Source organism: Cariama cristata, unplaced genomic scaffold, assembly GCF_000690535.1.
Source record: "Cariama cristata isolate BGI_N322 unplaced genomic scaffold, ASM69053v1 scaffold25076, whole genome shotgun sequence".
NCBI classification, from domain to species: domain Eukaryota; kingdom Metazoa; phylum Chordata; class Aves; order Cariamiformes; family Cariamidae; genus Cariama; species Cariama cristata.
In genome coordinates, this window is record NW_009623096.1 from 1,131 (window position 1) to 23,166 (window position 22,036).

Consider the following 22,036-nt stretch of genomic DNA (forward strand, 5'->3'; position numbering starts at 1 on the left):
TCTTCCATCCTCTGATTAAAATATTTAGTTCCTCCATTCTTAGGCAAACTTGATAGTATAAGGGTGTGTTTGTGATATGAGTTAATCGCCATCCAGTTACCCTCCCACGATTGACTTGGGCTGTAGGTTTGCACAGATTTGCTGACTGAGGCAGCATCCATCCCTCTCTCCCAGCTATTTCCTTCTCACCTTCACCTCGCTGTCTGGACAGTGCTGCTCTCAGCCATGTGAAGAGCCCAGAGCAGGGAGTTATTCCACATAAAAACTAACTTCTGTTTCCACACCAAAAGATTTTTTCATCTGAATTACTGCAGTTCTGCATGATGTGTAGTTCCATCAGGGCTGCAACAGCATTGCTGCTGAACATAAAACGAACCTCATGCTTATTTGAAATGGAGAAAGGAGGTTCTTTGCCATTTTAGATTCACATAAATTGATGCTACTAGAGGTGAATGCGCTCCTGGCTGTTCCTCATGCCAGTGGTAACATTTTGGGGACAATGGGATAGGCTTGTTTAAGAAGCTGATCAACCTGAAAACTTATTTTTTCAGTCTCTCAGTCCGTTTCTCCTGACACAGAAGTTGATTTTCACTAGAGAAGCTCCCTGAACTGTATGGCTCCATGTTCCCTCAAGCACTCGTCTTGAGGCAGTGAGTGGGCTAGTGGGAATGGCGGTCTGGGCCCTTTTTAGTCCAGTTGTCCAGCATGAACTGCCTGAGAACCACATCTCCAGTTGTACTAGATATCCTAACCAAGACTTAACTGAATAGGTTGGATAGAAACTAATCATTAAATATGGACTTCAGGCCTGTCTTAAACTTCAAGTACTGTTAGGCACTTGCCACTTTTGAAAGGTATTTCTGTACCTTAGGAAACTTACTGTAGACTTTAGTTACTCAATTTCAATATTGATTTAAATGTCTGTACCAGAAAAGTAACTTACCACACCAACATACATGTGTCACACTTACCTTATTTATTGCTGTAACAGAAATACATGTGAGACAAGAATACCTTTGCTTATGGGAAAAAAATTAAGGGGCAAGAGGGAAAAATATTAACTTTGCTGGTTTGGTACTAAAACCCTGACTAGACAATAATAAAAATGACTACTGATGTTGCGTAGACCAATTTTGGTTGGGTCTTTCCTGTTGGGTCTGATAGAGTATTGGAGGCAAAGTCTGGATGGGGTACTATTTTCAGAATGTACAGAAGTTCCTTAATCTACTGCAGACTTGCTGCAGGACAGTGCAAAATTTTTATTTCTTCCTATAAAAAAAAACTTAATTCTTCTGATTTCTGATGGCTTTTTCAGGTACATGTATTATATATAATAGGAGGAATGTGCAATGCAATCTTATGAGGAAAGGCTGTGTATAGTTATCAGTTACTTGGGCTGCTTTGCATTTCTGTTACCGCTTTTCATTTCTGTTACCGCTTACCTCCAGGAGATGTTCGATCTGAGCAGCAGTTTCAACAGCAGAAATTTTCGAATCAGTCATCTGGGCCTTCTTACAGGAAAGACCAGTATTTTCCGAAAGGGCAAAATAGAGGAGAGAGAGGCAGAGGAAGAGGAGGATGGCAAGGAAGACACCAGAGTGTTTCTGAGGAAATGCCGAAATACATAACAGGTTTGTATATAAGAAAAAGGTCAATTTATATGGCCAGGGCAACTTGCTAGTCATTAAGTTTGCTGTCTGTCTTTGCTTTTGTGCAAGAGCAAAAGTTAGAAGTGATGCTATGTTCTTCTGTTTTTCCTAATTTTCTCCAAAATACAGAAGTGGTTGCATACTGGAATGAATGACCAGCTGTTGTTCAATGAGCCCTTTCAGACTCCTGAGTTGAAAAGTTGCACTTCCTTGTAATGAGGGATATGTATTGTGGTTTCTGTTTGCCAGCAAAATGAGTACTGACAGTCATCTGCTTTTAATGTAGCCAGTGAAACTGGTTTTGCCCATGGTGTGAGTTAAGGACAACTTTTCATCTAACAGAAAGTTTATTTAGGAGAGCAAATTAGCTTTTCAAAATGTGGCAGTGCTCTGGTAGTAGGTACACTTCCATAAGCATAAAACAAGACCAACCTCTGGATTTTTATCTGATTGTTTTAAAAGAGTCTGTAATATGATTACTGCTTCCTTTTTTTTCCATGCTGAGGCTTTTTTCATCTCTCTGAATACCATCTGAAAAGATTGTTACTCTAATTTAATAAAGAATTACTTAGTGCAAATAGGACTTGTTGGTTATACCACAGCTTTCAGATTCATTCATGTGTAAGTACTTGCTTAACCATATCTGTAAGCTTCAGAATATCTAAAGAATTTAAATTTCTTCAGTAATAGTATACAGTATTTACTTTCATCTCAAGAAGTCATTAGACTGATGTACTAGGAATACTCTGCTGGAATTCAGTAATTTACGTACAGTGTCCCTTTCTTTGATTTTTGCCGTTTGTCGTGCTCTGATACAGTTCTTTTCATTCCAGTGTCTACTTTTGCTCAAGCTCGTGCTGCTGAGATCAGTGCAATGTTGAAAGCGGTTGCGCAGAAGTCTTCAAACTCTCTAGTTTTCCAGACTCTACCTAGGCACATGCGAAGGCGAGCTATGAGTCACAACATTAAACGCCTACCCAGGCGGCTCCAAGAGATTGCCAGGAAAGAGGTATAAGTGCATTTTATAGTATTTGATAAACTGTGCAGCAGGCATAGCTAATGCACAGTGTTCAGCTGTACGTTTATTAATGTTCAGACTTGAGCTTATCTGCAAAACTTCCCTGCATACACAGGTTCTCAAACTTTGACTGACATTTGGATTCAAAATGCAACTCCTCAGTTTTAGATGGTAGCTCAAGTAGATCGCACTAACCGCTTGGCTTTGTGATTATTGGACATCTTGAAAAGTTATTAGATTAGTGATGATAACAGGGTCCACTGCAGGAGGGGTTGTTCAGGCAGTGCACTGGTCCCAGGTGATCCAGGAGTCCTCAGTACAATTCGTCTGCCTTGCACCCCACTACAGCTGTAGGGTGTGACCCTGCCAGCTGCAAGCCAGCACAGCCCGTTCATGACCGGCGCAATGGTTCATGTCTTTTAGCTGAAATGTGGGAGGTATGCTGGAGCTGTTGGCAGGCTGCGTGCAGCTTAAGACTTACTGGTTGACTATTCCTGGGTCTGATGGTAATATACTTTATTTTTTGTGCATTTCTATTTTGATACCATGGATTGCTTCAGTGTTTTCTGTGCTCTTGGCAGTGATCTTCTAGCATTCTCATTCCTTTGCTATTATAACCAGTGGTCTATTGTCAGCTATGCCTTGGTGAGCTTACAGAGGACATCCTACGATTTTTTTTGTGTGTCTTATAGTCCCTATTTCTTTCTGTCACTTCTTCACAAAAAGACAAATCGAACATTTATTGAGAGGGTCAAGCCTTCCTCTCCAGCCATGCATTCACCCATAATAGTTCAGACCTTGATTGGGTATTTGTCAAGAATTTGATCAAGACATCATTACAGTCCTTTCTTGTTCACTTCTACACATTGTAGAATCCTTAGGGTCCTACTTGGCAGTCTGGTAGTCCATACTGCTTCTGTACGAGCTCAAATCTCCAGGTGTTCCTAATGTCACGTTCATTTATTCATGTGGATATATTGATGTTGGGCAAAAAATTCACACAGGAAGTAGCAGATATTACTCTCCACTGGTAAGTTTCTGAATGTGTGGGGATTTTGGTTTGTGGGTTCCAGTCAAACCTTCGTACACTTGTGTGGATGGGGCTTGTGTATAAAGTTTCAAAGTGTTAGTTAGCCTCAACAATTACGGAGAACTAACATCAGAATAATGTGTAACTTAATGTTAGTGCTTCTTGTATCCTTATATATGTCAGCCTTTTTCTTCTACAGAAGTTTGTCCTTTTGAGATTTATTTCAGTATCCTCTCTTTTAAAAACAGGCAGAGAAAGCTGTACATCAGAAAAAAGAACAGTCAAAGACTAAATGCCGCAAAGCTAGAAGGCGCCACATAAATTTGGTAGCAGAGTTTAATCGCAGGCAAAGGAAGAATATTTGGCTGGAAACGCATATTTGGCATGCAAAGAGATTTCATATGGTAAAGAAATGGGGATACTGTTTAGGAAATAGCCCTACGGAGAAGAGCTACAGAGCTTGTTACCGAGCCATGGCAAAACACTGCCTTCTTCAGGTACCACATTTACATGTTTTCTTTGTTATTTTGCCAAGATGAAGTAATCAACTGTTTAGTTATAGTGAATATTTCTGTCTCTTTGAAGTACTGTTGTGTCAGCTGTTAATAACTGCCAAGTATGAAATGAGTGATTTCGTAATTGTAATGAGGGGTTGCAAGTATCAGAGAGAACAAGATGAACCTTTAGAAGAGTCTTATGGTAACTATGATTGAAATACTACATCTTCAGTCTTTTCAAGAGCTAAGAGGTTCAGTGAATCCCTACATCGTCTTCCTGAGCAGGATGCTATTAAAGACAGGTGCTTTGTTCCATGTCCTTTTTAGTCTGTTGGTTTGAGTGGCAGGTTGAGCCTCAAATGAGAAATGCCTGACAGCTCTCCTATAACTAACAATCTTAAGTTAGAAACGAGAGTTTCCTTTTCTCTTTGACACAAATTTTAGTGAATGAAAAATTACTACTTTAGTGTAAATTGTGAAGCTCTGTCTGGTCCTTCCTTGCCAGGCTCATTTTGAAGAGTTATTCTCACTTTACCACTACCCTGTTGTTTCAGGACTTATCATATTATTGTTGCCTGGAGTTGACTGGTAAAGAGAATGAGCTGCTGAAGCAACTTGCTCGAATATGTAACATCGACACAGGTAAAATTTATGTAGTTCAAAGTAAAGTTAAGATTCTGAATAAACTAAAGGATGACCCATCCTTTTCCTTTTTTAGTATCCTACCAATCTCAATAGTAGTAACAGAGTTGATACTGAGTTGTGATTTTGGTTGAAAAACAGGATTAGAATGTCTCCTACTAGGACTAGACGTTCTTATTTTCAGTTGCTTATATAATAAACTAATTGTCGTACAGCATTAGCAGCCCAGCAGCCAGACTGAATTTCAGTTTTTTGGTTTTTTTAAACATGATTATTTTGGTTTTCAGTAAATATCTTCTTCTTTAGGATTAACATTTGAAGAGGCTTGTTGTCTGTCTGGAGGATTCGAGGGTTCCCTGTATCTTCACCGAGCAGATCGCTATCCTGAGGATATGCTTGGTCCTGTTACATTTATTTGGAAACCTAGCGATGGGTCTGAAAACAGACAGTTGTGGATCTGGATGCATCCAGCTCTCAAACAGGTATTTTTTTCTGTATAGTTGAATTCTGATTTGTTTAGCATTGTACGTTTTTAATGCTGAAGATACCTTCTGAAAGGTCTAGAAGAGTTGGATATAATACATGGCTTTAGGAATTAAAAGTTGGACGACTGTTTCCAGTCTAACAATATTTATGTTCTGCAGCTTGTTTTTATAAAGCTTATACAGAAGGTGCATGCCTCTAGGTTTTCTTAGTGTTTGAGTTTGTTAAAAGTTTCCCAGTGTCACTTGCTTCAGGTTACCTTTGCAATATGATGTTGCTTGATTCACATCCTTCCCACTGGCACCGCCAACAGGCTAAGTTTAGTCTCATCACAGATAATCATATTCTGATATTAGCTATGAACTTTAAAAAAAAAAAAAACAAAAAAAGTAAAATCTTGTGTACTGGCAATTTTTCTTCCGTTCATTTCAGTGAGAATGAATTCTTAGCAACATTCAGTATTACTTTCATCTCTTGGTAGCAAGCCGTGGACTTCAGCAGCATGAAGTTTATTACCTTAAATTCACATAGGAAAATAAAACAGTAAAATATTTCTTCAAACTGGACTTAAGCTTTGCAATGCACTGCTTATTATCCTAATCCAAACTTTTCATTTTTCTTAAGGACATACTGAGAGAGTTAAAAGCAATTTTTCAGTGTTCAGAGTCTGAAGAAATCTATATTCCTGAGCCTGTTACAACATCAATTCAAGAGGAGAAACAAATGGATGTTGTTCTGAGCCTTGGCAAGAAAAGAAAGAAGGAAGATAAAGAAGGAGAAAAGGCTGTGCCAGTGAAAAAAATAATTGGTGACGGCACTAGAGAACCCTTTCAGTCCTGCTCTTGGATCTCACAGACTACTGGCATTATGATCAGGTTTGTTCATAGTAGAGTCCAAAACTGTGACCCTCAACCACTTAATATAGCTGAATTCTGGCTTAACAGTACTGGGGAAAAAATTGTGTGTTGTACGATTGTATGTTCACCTGAAATTTTCCTCTGTTTCAGTGATAGAACCATGGAGATTCTCAGGTATCGGCTGATTGGCCCATTATCACACTCTGTCCTTACAGAGACCTTGAAGGCTGCTTCTCTCCAAACAGTAAGGAAATTGGTGGTTTGGATATTACTGTAATTTTGATAAAGTTTCTAGAATGTGCACACTTGTTTTTGCTGGAAAGAATCATACACTGTCTAGCCTTTCTTATTGCAAAGGCTAACCTATGTATTTCTACTCTGTTACCTTCTCTATATTGAGCCTCTTGACTAAGACTGATCTTAGGAAGAACTCCTATCTGGATTTTAAGTGGGGATAAGAAAAAAATAGAAGCAGTGGTGCTGTTGAGCAGGCTATGTAGTTTCTGCTGTAGTGATGTATTCTGCTGAGAGGTTTGGAATAGTTCATATTCTCTTTGACAAACCGTAGATTTTGTTTCTTGAGCAATGAGCTAGAGCACCTAGAGTAAAGGGCAAGACATGTAAGGAAAACTTTTGTGTTTTCAATTAGATACCAGATTTCTGCAGGACTTAGTATTTTGTCCACCTATTGGCACATAGCATCACTGTGGTTTTAATGGGGGGTGTTTTTTGTGTCTTGTGGCAAACACAACAAGGCCATGAAATCTCTGGCTTTCTGTAAGAAATAATTAATGACAGGAAGCATTGTGGATTGTTGTGTTTATTTTTGGAACGCAGGTTAAACTGAACAGCTTATTGGAGATTACTCTAAAGTGGAGTATAGGAATAGATGATATCAGGAAAAAATTATTTTGTTTTGAAACTTGAAGAGGAAGAAAGTGACCGTAGCAGTTAAAGGAAACTGAGAGTGAATTCATACTGATAGAAAATACTAAATCACCACTTGAGTTTAATTTGATGTGTTGTTTTTCAGGAGATGGCAGATTCAGAGACAGAAATTAATAACTGGTGGGTAGAAAACTGCAAGGACCCTGAAAAAGTGTCTCTTCATCAACGTCAAAGTGCTCTCTTTGAGCTATTAGAAGGTATTTGGGCATGTGGATGCTATGGGAGGAAGGGGAAACTTAAACTCTAGTGGTCAAAACTGGCATGCTAGTAAGTTGACTTCAGTTTGGGAATGCTTATTTTTTGCTTGATCAAGAGAGTGATGCCATTGAGCTTGTACTTAGGTAATTACCATGGCATGTCAAAGATTTGAGAAATGTTACATTAGGTTTTTTAAGGAAATTTTAACCCATTGGTCTAAACTCTTAATGAATAATCTGAATCTTGTTTCCTATCTTCATGAGCTTAGATTTTAGATTGCTGATGGCATAAACAGTCTGACATATGCTCTCACTCTCTCCCCCAATACACACCAAATTAAGACAATAAGTTGTGCAATACCTCCACAGATAAAATGTTAGGCTCCTACCCAAAGTGAAAGTATTATACCTTGCTTTATATATTTTTGTTTCTAATGAACAGTTGTGTATTTGGCTGAGTTTTAAAGTATCATAAAGTTAACAATATCTCCTCACTTTCTAGCGCTGAAGCAGGTAAGGGACTGGCTTTGGTAGATCTCACACTATACTTGAGCTATCCAATGTAAGGCAGTTACACAGAGATGAGATAAAACTTTTAAAAAACATTTTTTTAATTTCCTTTCCCTGGAAGACAAGTATAAAACAAAGATTGATTGTTCCTTAAGAGATATGCCAAATGCCAAGGATGAATCAAGTCTGTAAGTTGTGAGAGTGACCTCACTTCTATGCTAAGTATAAATGTAATTGCAAACTAAGTCTTATGCTGCTGTTGTTGTCTTTTGTTACTGGACATTTAACAAGCATTGGTGAGTTTTCAAAACATGTTAAATTAAGTGCTGTGGATTGCTTCTCTGGCTTACAGTGGTGTCGCATCCCTGCAGGCAAAAGTGCACAAAATAGTAGTGCAGAAAAAGATCATAACTTAATTGGTGGTTTCATGGCAATGTTCATCTGTGTATTTTTAAAGGGATAAGTTCACCATCAGAAATGCCACCAGGTACAATACTGGGCCTCACTGTTGGAGATCCTCGGGTCAATTTGCCGAAAAAGAAGACAAAAGCCATGCCAGACTTCGAAAAATACCAAGGTAAAATGCCTTGCTTATATTATGCTTCTGGTGGAACTGCCAAAGGCAAGAGATTCAGTTTGTCTCTACACTCTTGTTTTCATTTATTGTCATCTTCTACTGATTGTCTCTTGCTGTTTTCCTCTAGCATTCAGTTTCAGAATGTTTCCTTCCCCTTTCCACAGCCCCTGACAGAACAGAAACAGTTTGAAAGTTGCTTAGGTTTTAGAACACCAGTTGTGAGGGAGGGACATGCACCAAAGCTGGTCTTGTGCTCAGTGGAAGCCTCTGTCTGACCATACAGATGATCCAGGTTCGAATCCTGGCAAGGCCAACCAGGTGCTAAAAGCTACTTAGTAAGTTTTTGTTTGGTGTTTAGTCTTCCTGATGCTGTTTGTCTCTCCAAGAAGATACCTGCTGTTTCTGATTTATAGTCCTACAGTGATGAAAGTTGCAATTCCACTAAAAAAAAAAAACACATTACCATTGCAAGATTAGCATTGCAGATAGCCAAGATGATGGTTATGTTAAAAAATGAAAGCATGACTTCAGAAACTTTCATTTCAGTGCTGACTTACACAACGTTTCAGCGCAAAATTCAAATTCAGTTGGATGTGAATGTCCTTGAAAAATGTGCAAAAGCATATACAGTATACAGTGGGGTTTGTGTACAGTGCTGTGTAGGCGTTTCCTGTTAGGTTGACTGGACACAGACTGCATCACCTAATATGAGAAACATAATAGCCAGCTAGCAAGCAGTAGCAAATAGGACAAGTTGAAGGTTCCAGAGACTTGAAAATACTTCATTTCCTTGGTGGTGTGTTTGCAAGATGCTAGAATAATCTAGCTTTACCTGTCACTTAAATCAAGTTGAACACCTATTTCAGTCACTGTCTTTTAGCTCTATGCACAAGTCTTACTTAGATTGTCTTACATCCTCCTATTCTACCCTCTGTATCTAGAACAGCCTTTCTCCTGTTAATTAGTTCTGTTCAGCTAACTTTCTCATCATTAACGTTCCTATTGGAACATGTAGGCTGCAGCATACATGACCTCTACTTTGGTTCCTTCCTATGTATAGCACTTGTTTACAGATACTGATTTGAGCTGGTAGAGGAGTTAGCAACTGCAAGAAGTAATTCAGCTCCCTTCATTCTGCTTGTCATATCTGTGAAGATGTGTGCAGGAAGGCAACGTCAGCAGAAGGCATCTAGGCATTGGAAACATCTCATAGTAGTTTCTCTCCCACTGTCAGAGCTGATTGTCCCTCAGGGAGAAGGGCCATGATAAAGAGGTAGTGTTGTAAGATAGAGAGTCAAGAGCAAGAAAATACTCATGCCTTTTTTTCCTTTGGCTGGCTAGAAATGGCCATCTTCAACATCTTTCTACTTGGGGTTATCCTTCACTTGCAAAATGTCTTCTAAACCACAAACATTCTGAAAAGCTGGTGTTGCTTTCTGGTTCCTTTCTGAGTGGTTTTTTATTTCATCATGAACTTAAAACTGCATCTGTCCTCTCTGACTTGCATTTGGGAGAGGGACAAGGTCCTTGTTCAGCTAGCAAGGAAAGGTAAACTGCATGATACCTGCTAATTTAGGTTCTGCTAAAGGACTTGATGTTACACACTACTAAGTAAGCAGAGTAGGCAGAAGGATGAAAGAAGACAGGCAATACAGCTGTCTTCTAGTAGAAAATCAAAAGACCATCATGGTAAGGGAGTAGAACAGGAGACGGCAGCCCTCCTGCAAGAAGCAGTTAAGGAAAGAATAGGAGGGAGTAATGGTTCAGCAAGGAAAGTGGCTGCTGTTTTCCACATTTTCTACCTGGGCAACTTCCTAATGCTCTGTGGGAAGAGTTACAGGATCATTCACAATCTCCTGCGTACCTATTACATGTGCAGTTGGGGAATCCTATGGCATGGTAGTTCATCTCTCTTACCTGAGAAACTCAAGACAGAGGTCTCACTGCCACTCTGCTGTCTTCCTCATTGAGTGTTCCTAGGTGTTAGTTGGAAAGAGAGGCTGTTGTTACTCTCCAAAGACTGTTGTTCCTAACCTAATTTTGTAGTTGACTATGTGACAGCTACTACCTGTGCTATATGTCTGCCTTAATGGGCCCTCTTGTTAAGTAGTTAAAAGCAGAGAAGGGTACGTGTTTTCAGATACTTTTAGAAAATTAATCCATGTTAGATTATTGAGCTCAGATACTTTCATAGTTCTCTAGTCAGGGGAAAGCATTCAAGTGCATATAGTTCTTGGTGGTTTTGAAAGAAAAAGTAAAATTGCATATGTGTTAATAAAAGGAAGCCTAGACGTAATCAGTTATTGTGCAGAATGCATTTTATGTCTAATCTGTTGTCTCTACGCAAGCATTATGCTTTCTTGCCACTGTTCACTGTTTCAGGACCCATTATAAAGTCTTCCAGAATACTGTCAGCTTAGTTTGTAATCTCCTTGGAGTGTGGGGTCTTGTTGTATATTTCACTGCCTCTGTACACCAATTAGATTTATTCCTTTTTCCTATAAGCCTCCTTGATTGCCTGGCAGGTTTGCAGGAGTTAAAAAATCATTTAAATACATGAGAGGGAGATACAAATGTAAGGAGAACCTGTTGAAGGATACTCAGTGCAAAAGAATCACCTCTAACTGAAGAAGTCTTTAAGCCACAAGTGGCCAGGAACTGGCAGAGTGAGGAAGTAATGCAACACTGCATACTGATTCAATTGTTGTACTCTTCCCCGGGACCCTGTTATTGGCCACACTTGGGGTCAGATTACTGAAATATCCAGCAAGAGTTTCATCAAAAGCAACATATTTCCAAAGATTATTCTAGTTTGTTTTAGCATTTTTGCCAGCATTTTTCCAATCAGTTCTGTCCCCTCATTCTACTGGTTGTTTTGCCAAGAGTGACCCAGGAATGAAGACTGTCCTCCTCTTCAATATTTGAAGGGCAATTGGTTTAACCAAAAAAGCGAGGAATTTAATCATGGCACATAGTGTACATCACTACAGCAATAGTATAGCCAACATTTCCACAGTAACACCCACCCCCAAAAATTAGACTTCTCTGAGATCTGTAATTCCATTTGGGTGGTATTAATTTGCTCCTTCTGTAAGAAGTCTTTTTATGAGCCTTAGAACTACATAAACTTTTTGAGCCTTGGTTTTGATGTAACCTTGCTCAGATGTCGTAATATAGTGAGCTGATCTTTATTTAAGAAACATTAGTAGTCATTCATTTGCCTTAATGACATGTCATGTTGATTGAGCAATAAAAAGGAACTTGCTGTATTCCACACTTTTTTCCCCTTTTTGCTTCCTGGACATTCAAATACTCTTAGGATTAGTATTAGTAAGATTGAAATGGCACTGCACATGTTAGCAGAGTCTGTATGTGCTTTAGCCTCTCTTGTTCTTTAAAGTTGTATAAAAGCTAACTGATTTTCTTAGGAAATGTTTACTAATTTAAAGATGCATTGTTTGTCAAATGAGTGAATAGTTTAGGTAAGTTACAGCCATCATCTTTGCTTGTGGATTGTCACACATACAGTCTGTGAAGTGGTATACATCTGTCCATATCCCTTTTTTTTTCCAAAATGCTGTTCTGAGATATGCCTGTGTAGTTTTTCACCGTGAGTGACATGCTAACAAATCAGATGTAATTTCAGTCTTTCCCAGTTACTCTCACTCCTGAATGCAAATGCATGTGTGCAAGATGTGTGTTACAGACACGTGCTGATAGAATTTAATCAAAGAACTGTTCTCTTTTCTTCAGGCTAAGGGATAGAAAGTTTGTGAATAAATCTTTTCACTGCCTTCTTAGCAGGTTTATGCCTTCTGGAAGTCAAGACTCGCAGTAAGCAGTCAGTGTTTATGTGACTGCAAATTAGTGCTGTTCTTTTCTCCATTTTAAAGTACGCTTCCAACATTTTGATACGCTTTTACTGTCTTCTGTGGGAGAATGCAAATTCCACTGCCTTAAAAAACTGCTCAACATGGAGTATGGTGGAGCTTTTAAACAGTGAATCAGATGCATAGAAGAAGAGTGCATCATGAAAGATAAACGAGCTAAAGTTCCTTCTGCAGACACAGAGCCCGAGTCCTTGCCTGTAAATGCACCTTTTGCAGAAGTTTAGGTATCTGGCATCAGTTGTCCTGCTACCACACACTCCTACATACGTATGGCTCTGAAACTGCTCCCTAGCAGTGCTTATATTTTTGCTTTTTCTGCTACTGCCTCACAGAGAGAAGGAAAAATTTCAGATAGAAGAACTCTTACTCTTAGACCTGTCTTCTAAGATTGTTAAGATAATCAGCTACACAAATCAGAACAACAGCTTGAAATGGAACAAAACCTTCCTCTGTCTGCCTGTATTGTCTGAGCACTAACCGTTTACACCAGCAGACGTAGACATGCTGATTGCCGCTGAGCTTTGTGTGCTTAGTAATACAACTCCCTGTTTCCTATACTAGCTCTAACATCTTACTTCCACTATCATCAGCAACTTATTCATCAGTAGGGTTATTTCCCCAGCAATCTTAAAACATGGACTGAAGAAAACAGGAGAGAGGTAAGAAATAAAAGAACTGGTGTGATGATTTGGGATTATGATTTGAATTATAGTATGCTTAGGGGAGAGATTAAATTCTCCAAGTTCAGTGGGGATCAAGGAGAAAGAATGTACCAAGTTCGAGAAGGATATTTTAGGGGTGAGAGGAGAATGGACTGTGGTGATGGAAAAAGACTGACTTAAAAGGGCTTTCTAAAGTGGGGAAAAAAAATTCATGCCATTATAGAATACAGGAATTGTGAAGAACTCCAAGAATATGACAAGGATAGACTGCCTGAACTTTGGTAATAGAAGTAGTACAAAAAAAAATCAGAGAAAGCTACAGTGAATAATTTACAGTTGAAGGAATGAGAACATGTTTAAATAATTTAACATAAAGAAATTCTGGTGTTCACCAATACTTTCTGTACAGAAGATGGAAAAGTCACTTCCCTTATATTTGCTTGCTTGTAATTATGTGCCTTTCCGCCTTGGTTATCTGTAAGAGTCAGGGAGGAATTCCCCACTACCACTACACACAGTTTTGTTGCTGTCTCTTTGTGCTTCCTTTGAGGCATTGATATTTGCTGTATCTCCAGACAGAATATGCTTTGCCTCTGGGAGTGCTGAGCTCTTTTAGGTTCCTGCTCAGATTCCTGTCCTTAATTTTTGGTCTGAGAAGGAATTCTTCTGCTTTAATTGGCAGGGAATTGGCAAGGATTTCCTTAATTTGAAGGAATGCCACCCTAATCTGATAATTTCTTTAGTCTTTCTTCCTCTCACATAAACATAACTCATCAGCAAGAATGCATAGCAAGTATCATCTTGATAACACCATCAACACATGCTGCTGTATTTAATATTTCTTTCAAAGGATTTTGCAACTCTTAGTAATGGGAACATCTTAAAGAATTTAGATTTTAAATAAATAATTACTGCAATTATGTTTGGCAGTACCTATTGTGTTGTTAGTACTACTGAATAATCCTTATCTTCTGTGCTCGAAGTCTTTGTTAATGTTAACTAGAAAAATCAGCTGAATCTTCCTTTGAAAGACTAAGTGATTTAAGAAACAAAACAAAACACATTATGTTACTTTAATATGTAAGACCTTGTGGATGACAAAATGAGCAGCAGTCCCTGTAAGTTTTAATCACATTATCTATTAACAGGTTCATTGTATTTATTGGTAAGAATTATTTTACTTAAAATATGGATCAGCATGCATTACATACTGTACACTGAAAGCTTTTAATCCATAGATCACTAAAGGTAGGTATACATTTTCTCTGCTTTGGTTAGATTGCAAAGCTAGAGATAGGTTATTTAATGCTTCAGCGATCAATTTTAAAGCTAGAAGTGTTATGTATTTTCAGTAATGCACACAACTGTTGGTCTGTGCAGACATAAGCAAAGAATAGTCCCTTCCTTGAAGCGCAGAGCCTGAAAAGATCCAGAGTGAGAAGCTAGTGCTAAGTAAGTAATTGTGTGTCAATCATATTCATAAAAATATTTCCTGTATGTATGTTTCTTAAAGGTCATCCTTGCTTCTCTTACAAGTTTACTAAGGCAGATTTATTTCAGGCTTTGTAACGTTGCTCTTTCTGATTTTCACCAAACCCACTGAGCTTCACACTCTGCCTGAAAGGTCAAATTATAGACTATTAAAGGTGGCATGCTAAAGATGTAGCTTACATTGCCAAAGATGGTGTCATTTGTAATAAGAAATGTCTGTAAGAGAATGCCAGGTTAATGCTTCTACCACTGTTTATTTCATATTTTGTATTTAGAAAAACTTGTGATAGTAAGATATTCCAGAAGCAGTGGTGCTTGTTAAGCTTTTAATAGCTGTTTCCTTAGTTGTCTGCTCATTGTACTTCTGATAGTGGAGTGGTTTTAGTAATTTGATACTTAAGCCACAAAAATTGTTTGAATTTTGTTTGAAGGTTCTCTTCTTTTGTAGATAATGATAAAGTTAGGCAGCTGTACCTGGAGGGTGTACCTGTAGACTGTGCTCACAGCTTTATCTGGGACCAGGACATCTGTAAGAACGTCACTGAAAATAAAATCTCAGAGCAGGTAACTAAGAAGGTGGATTGCCATGGAGAAAATGGCTAATGATCCATAGAGTCCATAGAGCGAGACTCTTGAAATTTGTATAAATCCAAGAGCAGTAGTTTCCTAACATCATAGTATCCAGCTGCTGAGTTGAAGTGTTTATTTTGTAGCTTTGTGTAATGATTCAACTATTGTTCATGATTCAATTAAAAGAACGCTTTATTGGATTTTCTACAGGACTAAATAGTTGTAAGTTTATTTATCAGAAGGGTTTGGAATTGGATTTTCCTACGTCACCTTGACTCCTATGCAGCAGATAAAAGGGATGAAGTGGCAGAGAGGCTCTGACCGTTCACTCCTCAGTCATAGCCAGGACGATTCTCCTGACAAAAGAATCGTGGAAGTTGGAAGGAAATAAATCTGGTTCTGAACTGCAGCACACTGTGTTGTGGGCGTTCTGGGCAATAACCTGTGATTTGTAGAGAGCTTTAAATGTGCTGTTACAGGTTTGAAATCTCCTATCTTGACATCTCTGTTGACAATGGAGGAGCAACCCATAAAATGCATGGGTAAAAAGGTGATTTAGTCACAAGAGGTGATAAATTTTCAGCACCGTTGTAATCACAAAGAGAAAATACTTGAATGGCAGAAACCTGTCTCAATACTCTCTTTATGAAAATTAGTTTTCTGCTCTTTCAAACTGGCTGACATCGTGTAAAAAAAGCAGAGTACTTACAAAATATTACACTAGCACATAATGGTTAGCACAATTTTTTTGTATATGACTGTTCTTCATGCTGTCATGAAATGTAATGTTTACCTTATAAAACAGCTGATGCAGAAAGGACATGTAAAAAGGCAGTCTGATGGTCTATTTTTTTATAAATATATTCTTAATATGGTACAATGAAGTATAACAACTGGTGATTGACAAAGCCTTGGTGCCAGCATGCTTTATGTGAAACTGTTTTGTGACCAAATGTTCTTCCCATCTCCCTGGATGTAGCTTAGATTTGCTCCATGTATTGACAGACTATCTGAAAGCACCTGTTCAGTCTAGTCTTGTGCACAAATCTATGTATATCAAGTTGCAATACTTGTTTTTCCTCCTTCATCTGTGCTGTACATTTTTGCTCTGAGTTTCAGTACCTGAAATAAGAAGGGGAGAAAAGGGGTGCTTAATACTTCTTTCTAAAAATATTTTTCATGCCTTGATGGAGGTCAGTTCAAATGTGTGGCATATTACTAGTACATTTTTCCTAGTTATAAGCTCACCTTGTCTATCTTGGGAGGGTGTCTGGAAGAGGGGAAAAATGGATACTATCTTATGGGAAATGTCTCCTCCTTCTCAGGATTTAAACCATATGAGAGCTCAGTTACTAGTACCTGGATCACACCTTGATTTGGGTCCTTGTGAATCTAAGATTCCCATACTGTTGGTGCAGCAGCCGGGGAAAATGACTGGAGAAGACCGACCAGGATGGGGGAGTGGCTGGGATATCTATCTCCCAAAGGGCTGGGGCATGGCTTTCTGGATTCCTTTTGTAAGTGACTTTCATTGCAAAGTGCAAGTAAATATGACAAATTATATGATTTGGTTCAAAAGAATCGATTTTAGAGAGTATACTTCACATTGTGTAACCAATTCACAATTATAGGATCAAAATCCCACTTTAAAAGAGGGTGTATGAACTGGTTGGTGACAGAGGCTTGGTCTTTAAATCCTTAAAATAAACAATAGCTTTCCGTATCTTCTGTTGGGTGTAAGTGTGCCCACATGGCAGTCTAAATCAGGAAATCAGAGTGGGGAGTAAGGAGAGAAAGCTGATGCTATAGCTCTTTGGTTTTGTGCTTCTGCAGACATATGCCTCTAAAGAGAAATAATTTGCTGCCTGCTGCTAATCCATTTCCAGCTTGGCTATCTCCACCACTCTGTCAACAAATTGGTTACCTCTGACTTGGGAGAAGGTTTGAAACACATAGTTTGAGTTAAGCTTGAATACTCCTCTTGATGCTCTTTGGAGCATCCTGCTTTGAATGTTTAGGTGTCAGTTTTGATGTCTTTCTGCAGTTAAATTTACGCTTTTGAATGTGCAGGGGGGTTAATTGCAGTGATACCTATTGTACAGTTAACATAAATTGAGCAGTGGCTTTGTCAAAGTAATATGACATTCCTGGTATTGTACAAGATCAGAACCTGTGAAATTCTCTTCAGTTTTGTTGATAGTTTTTCAAAATTAAATTTAAAGAGCATGACTAATGTTGTTGAAATGAGCATCTAGAACTGTGAAAACCATAATTAAGTTTATTTTTTTGAAAGATAAAGTGAAAGACTTTTCCATTTTCTGAGGTAGTAGCTTCTGGAGTATTAATGTTTTGTTTCAGTTGGGAACCCAGAATCAGTACAAACATTGCTTTTTTGGGGTTTTGGTTTTTGTAACAGATATATCGAGGCGTACGAGTCGGTGGCTTGCAAGAGGCTTTAAAGCATTCTGAATATCAAAGAATGCCTCACACTCCAAATGATTTCCCAGACTGCCAGGCGGGAATGCAGTTTGCCAAAGAACTGGAAACCAGTCTTCTTGAAAAATTCAAACGGTAATATAACTTAAAAATTGATTGCAAGAAGGAAAAAAATGAATAGTGCTTAAAATATTCCCTTAATTATCTTTTGTAGTGTTCATTTAGACTTGGACTTTATTAATAGAGATCTTTCACTAGTGTTTTAAATCCTAATATAATAAAAAAGAATCCTAGGTATATTTAACAGAAAAACTCTGCTAAACAGGGCATATAAATTAAGTAAAACCTTTTATTCCCAGAGATATGCTCAGTTAGAAGGCTATAGCAAGGCTGCATAACAATAAAATAAACAAAGCTATTTCAAGCTCCGTTAGCAGCAAATGCAGGAGGAGGTAGGAGAAGGCAAAGGCAGAATATCAAAGTATGTCCTTAAGTGTTAAACAATAAAGTGAATGAAGAGGTGTATTTCAGTGTCCACTTTTTAAATACCAGGTATTTTGAAGTTTACCTTCATTTTCATGACAATAAACACAGAATTCTTAGCTGTGAGTATGGAGTAGCTGCAAGTGTCCTCTGCACCAACTGATGTTGGTTCCCCTTCCAGCAAGGAGGGGGAGGTAGGAGAAGTTTAGAGGAGAAGGTGGTGGTGTCAGTCACAGTAGATAGAAACATCCAACATGCCTGAAAGGATATGGTGGTCAGAAATACAGCAGTGCTGTCTAGAATTATAACTTTAAAATTCTTGTTCAGTGAGATTACAAAGAGGATGCACAGTTACCTTGCTATTCTAAATACTTGGCTTTGAAAACAGAAAACATTATTAGACCAGCAGGACAAAGTAGACAGCCTTTTGAAGTGCTAGGGACTAAGGGCCTGGGAAACAAATATTCTTACCTAGTTGATTTATCATTTAGACGTCCACCTGCAAAAAGGACAAATTATGTCAAGCTGGGCACTCTGTCCCCTTTTGCCTGTCCTTGGGGGCAGCTGACAAAGAACTGGGAAGGAAGAATGAAAGCTTCAGGAGAATTTGTACGTCCTTCTTCCCCGCACCCTGAGCGCTGTGCAACTGAAGGGCATAGCTTTTGTGACCCCAAAGCAGAAGTGGCCAAAGAAGCTTCCCCTGAGACTGGTGAGGTAGAGGACACCATGGAGATAACAAGCTCTGAAGGTGCCCTAAAGACAGAGGATGTCACAGGCACCCAGGACTTTGGTGACAGAGATGAAACTATGACAAGTGACTTCATTGTTCTCAGGTATGTCAAAATGATGCATGCATGTGAGGTGTTATTTCTTTATTTGAAATTACTGAATTAGGGAACGGAAGAGCTCAGCCCTCGTTATTAAGACGAGAGTATTATTTGATCCAAATACAGTGAGGAGGTTAAATAGTTTTGTCATGGATCAGTATTTGCTGTTGAGTGGGAGTCCTTCCCCTGCTTTTCCCCAGCAAACTTGGTGACTGGATGAAGTAAATTTCTTAAATCATCTTAAATTTAATGCTCTTGAGTTCAGTATGTTCTTGGAGTTGGCATATTCTGTCTGCTTCCAGGTGGATGGAGCTTTTAGAGGCTTATGTTTGTGATTTTTAAAACCGTTGCTGTGTAAATCGACTTGCATTCTCTTTTCTAATACATCATCACAGGTGGTTCTTGCATTACTTAGTAAGGTCTATATAGAGAATAAAGAATCCCCTGCATTCCAATGCAACGCATGAGGGCAGCAACAGTGTTTGGAAAGTGCCTGAATGCAGGTCTTTCATTTTTGTGTAGTTATCAGGGGAAGAAAACATTGGCAGTTCTGCACTGCATTAATGTCACTGAAGGTTTTAGAGCATTTGTGATTTAACAAGTTTTGGGGGTTTTAACAAGTAATGTCTCCTTCTGAAGAAATAGCCTCACACATGAATTCCACTCACCCATGTTCTTTTTGTGCTCAGAGTCGTAGAAATACCAGCTTGGAAGGTACAGAAAGCCCCTGGGCTTTTTTTAATCACGCTCTGGCAAATATATGGGGTGCTGGATTTCTGTTCTACTACTTGTTAATAATTATCCTTGATGTTTATTTTTAAAAATTTTTAATAGGAGCGAGAAACTACTAATGCAGTTATCAGCCTGGTGCTATCCCACTGCGGGAAAAGATCGGCGAGTCCGCCTTATTTCACGACTGGGACAGAAGGAAATGACTGAAGATGTCTTTTTGCCAATCTTGATGAGCTATCCAAGGGCTCTCGTGTGGGTCAACTTGTCTCTTTTGAGAAAGGGGAACCCTGAATTACATGCCATGATTTGCATCCCAACAGAAGATGACTTGCTACATCTAAGCAAAGACAAACTCTTCTGTGGTCCTCAAGAACCCAGACATCACGACATATTCAAGCACAAGATACAGAAACTAAAAGAGGAGAAGAAGAAGAGGAAGAAAAAGGATAACACAAAGACTCCAGAAGGTGACCCTCTAAGCGTTCCAGATAAAGAAACAGCTGAGGAGCATAAAGACCTCATTCTTGGTCTTTGGTCAGATGCTCTCCCAGATGTTACTTCCCACTGCTCCAGAACTCTCTTGGGATATGTTACTCGAGGGGATTTTTCATTGGCTGCAGGCTGTGGAGAAGCACTGGGTTTTGTTAGCTTGACAGGGTTACTTTGTATGTTACACAACCAGCCAGCAGATAAAAAAGGGCTTGTTTTGTTAAGAGCTCCAGCATCTTTACAGTACAGGTTTGCCAGACTTAATATTGAAGTTTAAGTATCATTGCAATGCAGTAGAATGCCAAAAATACCAAAGAATGTCTGTTTTGTCTTCTGTGGCCTTTCTGATAAAGTCTCAAATTTGGGGTGATTCTAAGCCCCAACAACATCTTGAGAACTATGAAATAATTAAAAAGCTTTGAGCGTTATTCATGAAAACAACTAATGCCTGAAGAGATCTAGTATTGCTTTTGATGTCTGCATTGCTAAGGATTTCTAACAGTAACACATCATTATAATGATCTTCTTTATCTCTAAAGAAGCGTATTGTTCATTTTTCACCTCGGAGCAGTGGATGCTATAACATACACAGAAAATCGTTATTTTCCTTTTAGAAATCTTTTGGTCAGATGGATTGTAGCTTTCCAGTGTACTTTCACATGTAACTGCATGCAATCTGGACCAGTGTGTATAGCAAGTGGCTTTTCCCAGTTTGTTGTGTCTGAATACATGTGGCTGCGGTGGAACAGAGCAAATTAGAGAAGCCTAACATAGAAAGCAGAATGGTACTTCCTGTGACGGAAAAGCTGTATGCTTAAATGAAATGCAAATAAAACATAGCCCGGCTAAATAATCTTGAATTATAGCAACTGGAGCTCTTAAATTGGAAATTGTATCAGTTTCTCTCTCTAGTCTGAGAAGGAAAATTCTATTTTTGAAAGGTAATAAGCCTTTCAGATGCAAATTGCTGTTGGTAGGTCAGCATACATTTTCTGTTCCTTAAAACACAAGATTATTTTTGTATGGAATGTACTAGGATTGAAAGTTTCTTCATGTTACAGTACAGTTTATGAATATTGTTCAAACAGTCATAAAACTTGTAAAGTGTGCTGGAGAGGTGAGGAGTGAGAAGTGTTTGATATAACTGGGGTGGTGTGGGTTGGTTGGTTGGTTTGATGTTTTGTTGGGGTTTTTTTAATGATAGCCTTAAGCTTCTAGCCATCCTTGAGTTAAGCAGCTTGAAAGTGAGTTTACAATAATACACTGTAGTTAGTAGCAGCATGATACAAATATGTGCCAGTTGGTAAAACTACCCTGAAATGATCATGTACAAATAAAAATGTAATCTATCCTTGATTCAGGACTTTACTGATTGTGCTTGATTCTTTAAGAAATTAAATATGGATCAGTTAATTACTTTGTCTTTTGAAGTATCAGTCTGCAAATTAATTCCCTCATTCACAGTTTTGTTTGAAAAAGTCTTAGGCAAATAGATTAATATTGGCTGGAGTTTTTTGTTGGAGGGAGGATTTAGAGTACCTTACCCCCACAATTATTAAAATTTCGGGCCACTGTTGAATTAAATATGGCACGCACATGGGGAAGGAGGGAGAACATCTCTGGTCGCAAGGGAAGTATTGGAAGTGGGGCTGGATGTTTGTTTTGTTTTGTTTGTTTTTTTTTAAAGTCTTCAGAAGACTAACTTAAGAATTGTGCGGCAGTGGGATGGAAAGATGCAGCCTCCAGCACAGCCTGGACTACATCTCCATGAGAAATCCTGCCAAACGTCTCCAGCATCGCTCACCTTCAGTGCACCTGATAAAACCGTCATTGTCCCAGCAAGGTCCCGAGTAGCATCTGTGCAAAAGCTGGCAGACAGCCCCAGAGGAAAAAGCTTGGTGCTGCGCAGGGCTGGGTTTCCCAGGCTCCTTGCCGTGGGACTGCGAGAGCTGCAGCCTGTAGGTATGTGTGAATAAGGAGCCCCTTAAACGTTACAGCCTGGCTGCTCTGATCAAGTTCTCTCGTAATAATCCTGGATTTAATGAACC

The 22,036-nt window shown here is 38.8% G+C and overlaps 1 protein-coding gene across 1 annotated transcript; it reads left to right on the forward strand.

Moving 5' to 3' along the window:
* Nucleotides 1-1,380: 1,380 nt before the first annotated feature.
* Nucleotides 1,381-20,279, forward strand: POP1 (processing of precursor 1, ribonuclease P/MRP subunit (S. cerevisiae); the record flags this gene model as incomplete). The annotated part of the gene is made up of 14 exons (XM_009702607.1): nucleotides 1,381-1,631; nucleotides 2,483-2,658; nucleotides 3,946-4,194; nucleotides 4,749-4,836; nucleotides 5,143-5,318; nucleotides 5,944-6,194; nucleotides 6,327-6,420; nucleotides 7,210-7,321; nucleotides 8,289-8,408; nucleotides 14,900-15,015; nucleotides 16,347-16,538; nucleotides 17,438-17,592; nucleotides 18,432-18,773; nucleotides 19,602-20,279. Coding segments are annotated over 14 exons (2,986 nt in total), but the record flags the coding sequence as incomplete, so codon positions are not given.
* Nucleotides 20,280-22,036: the final 1,757 nt, after the last annotated feature.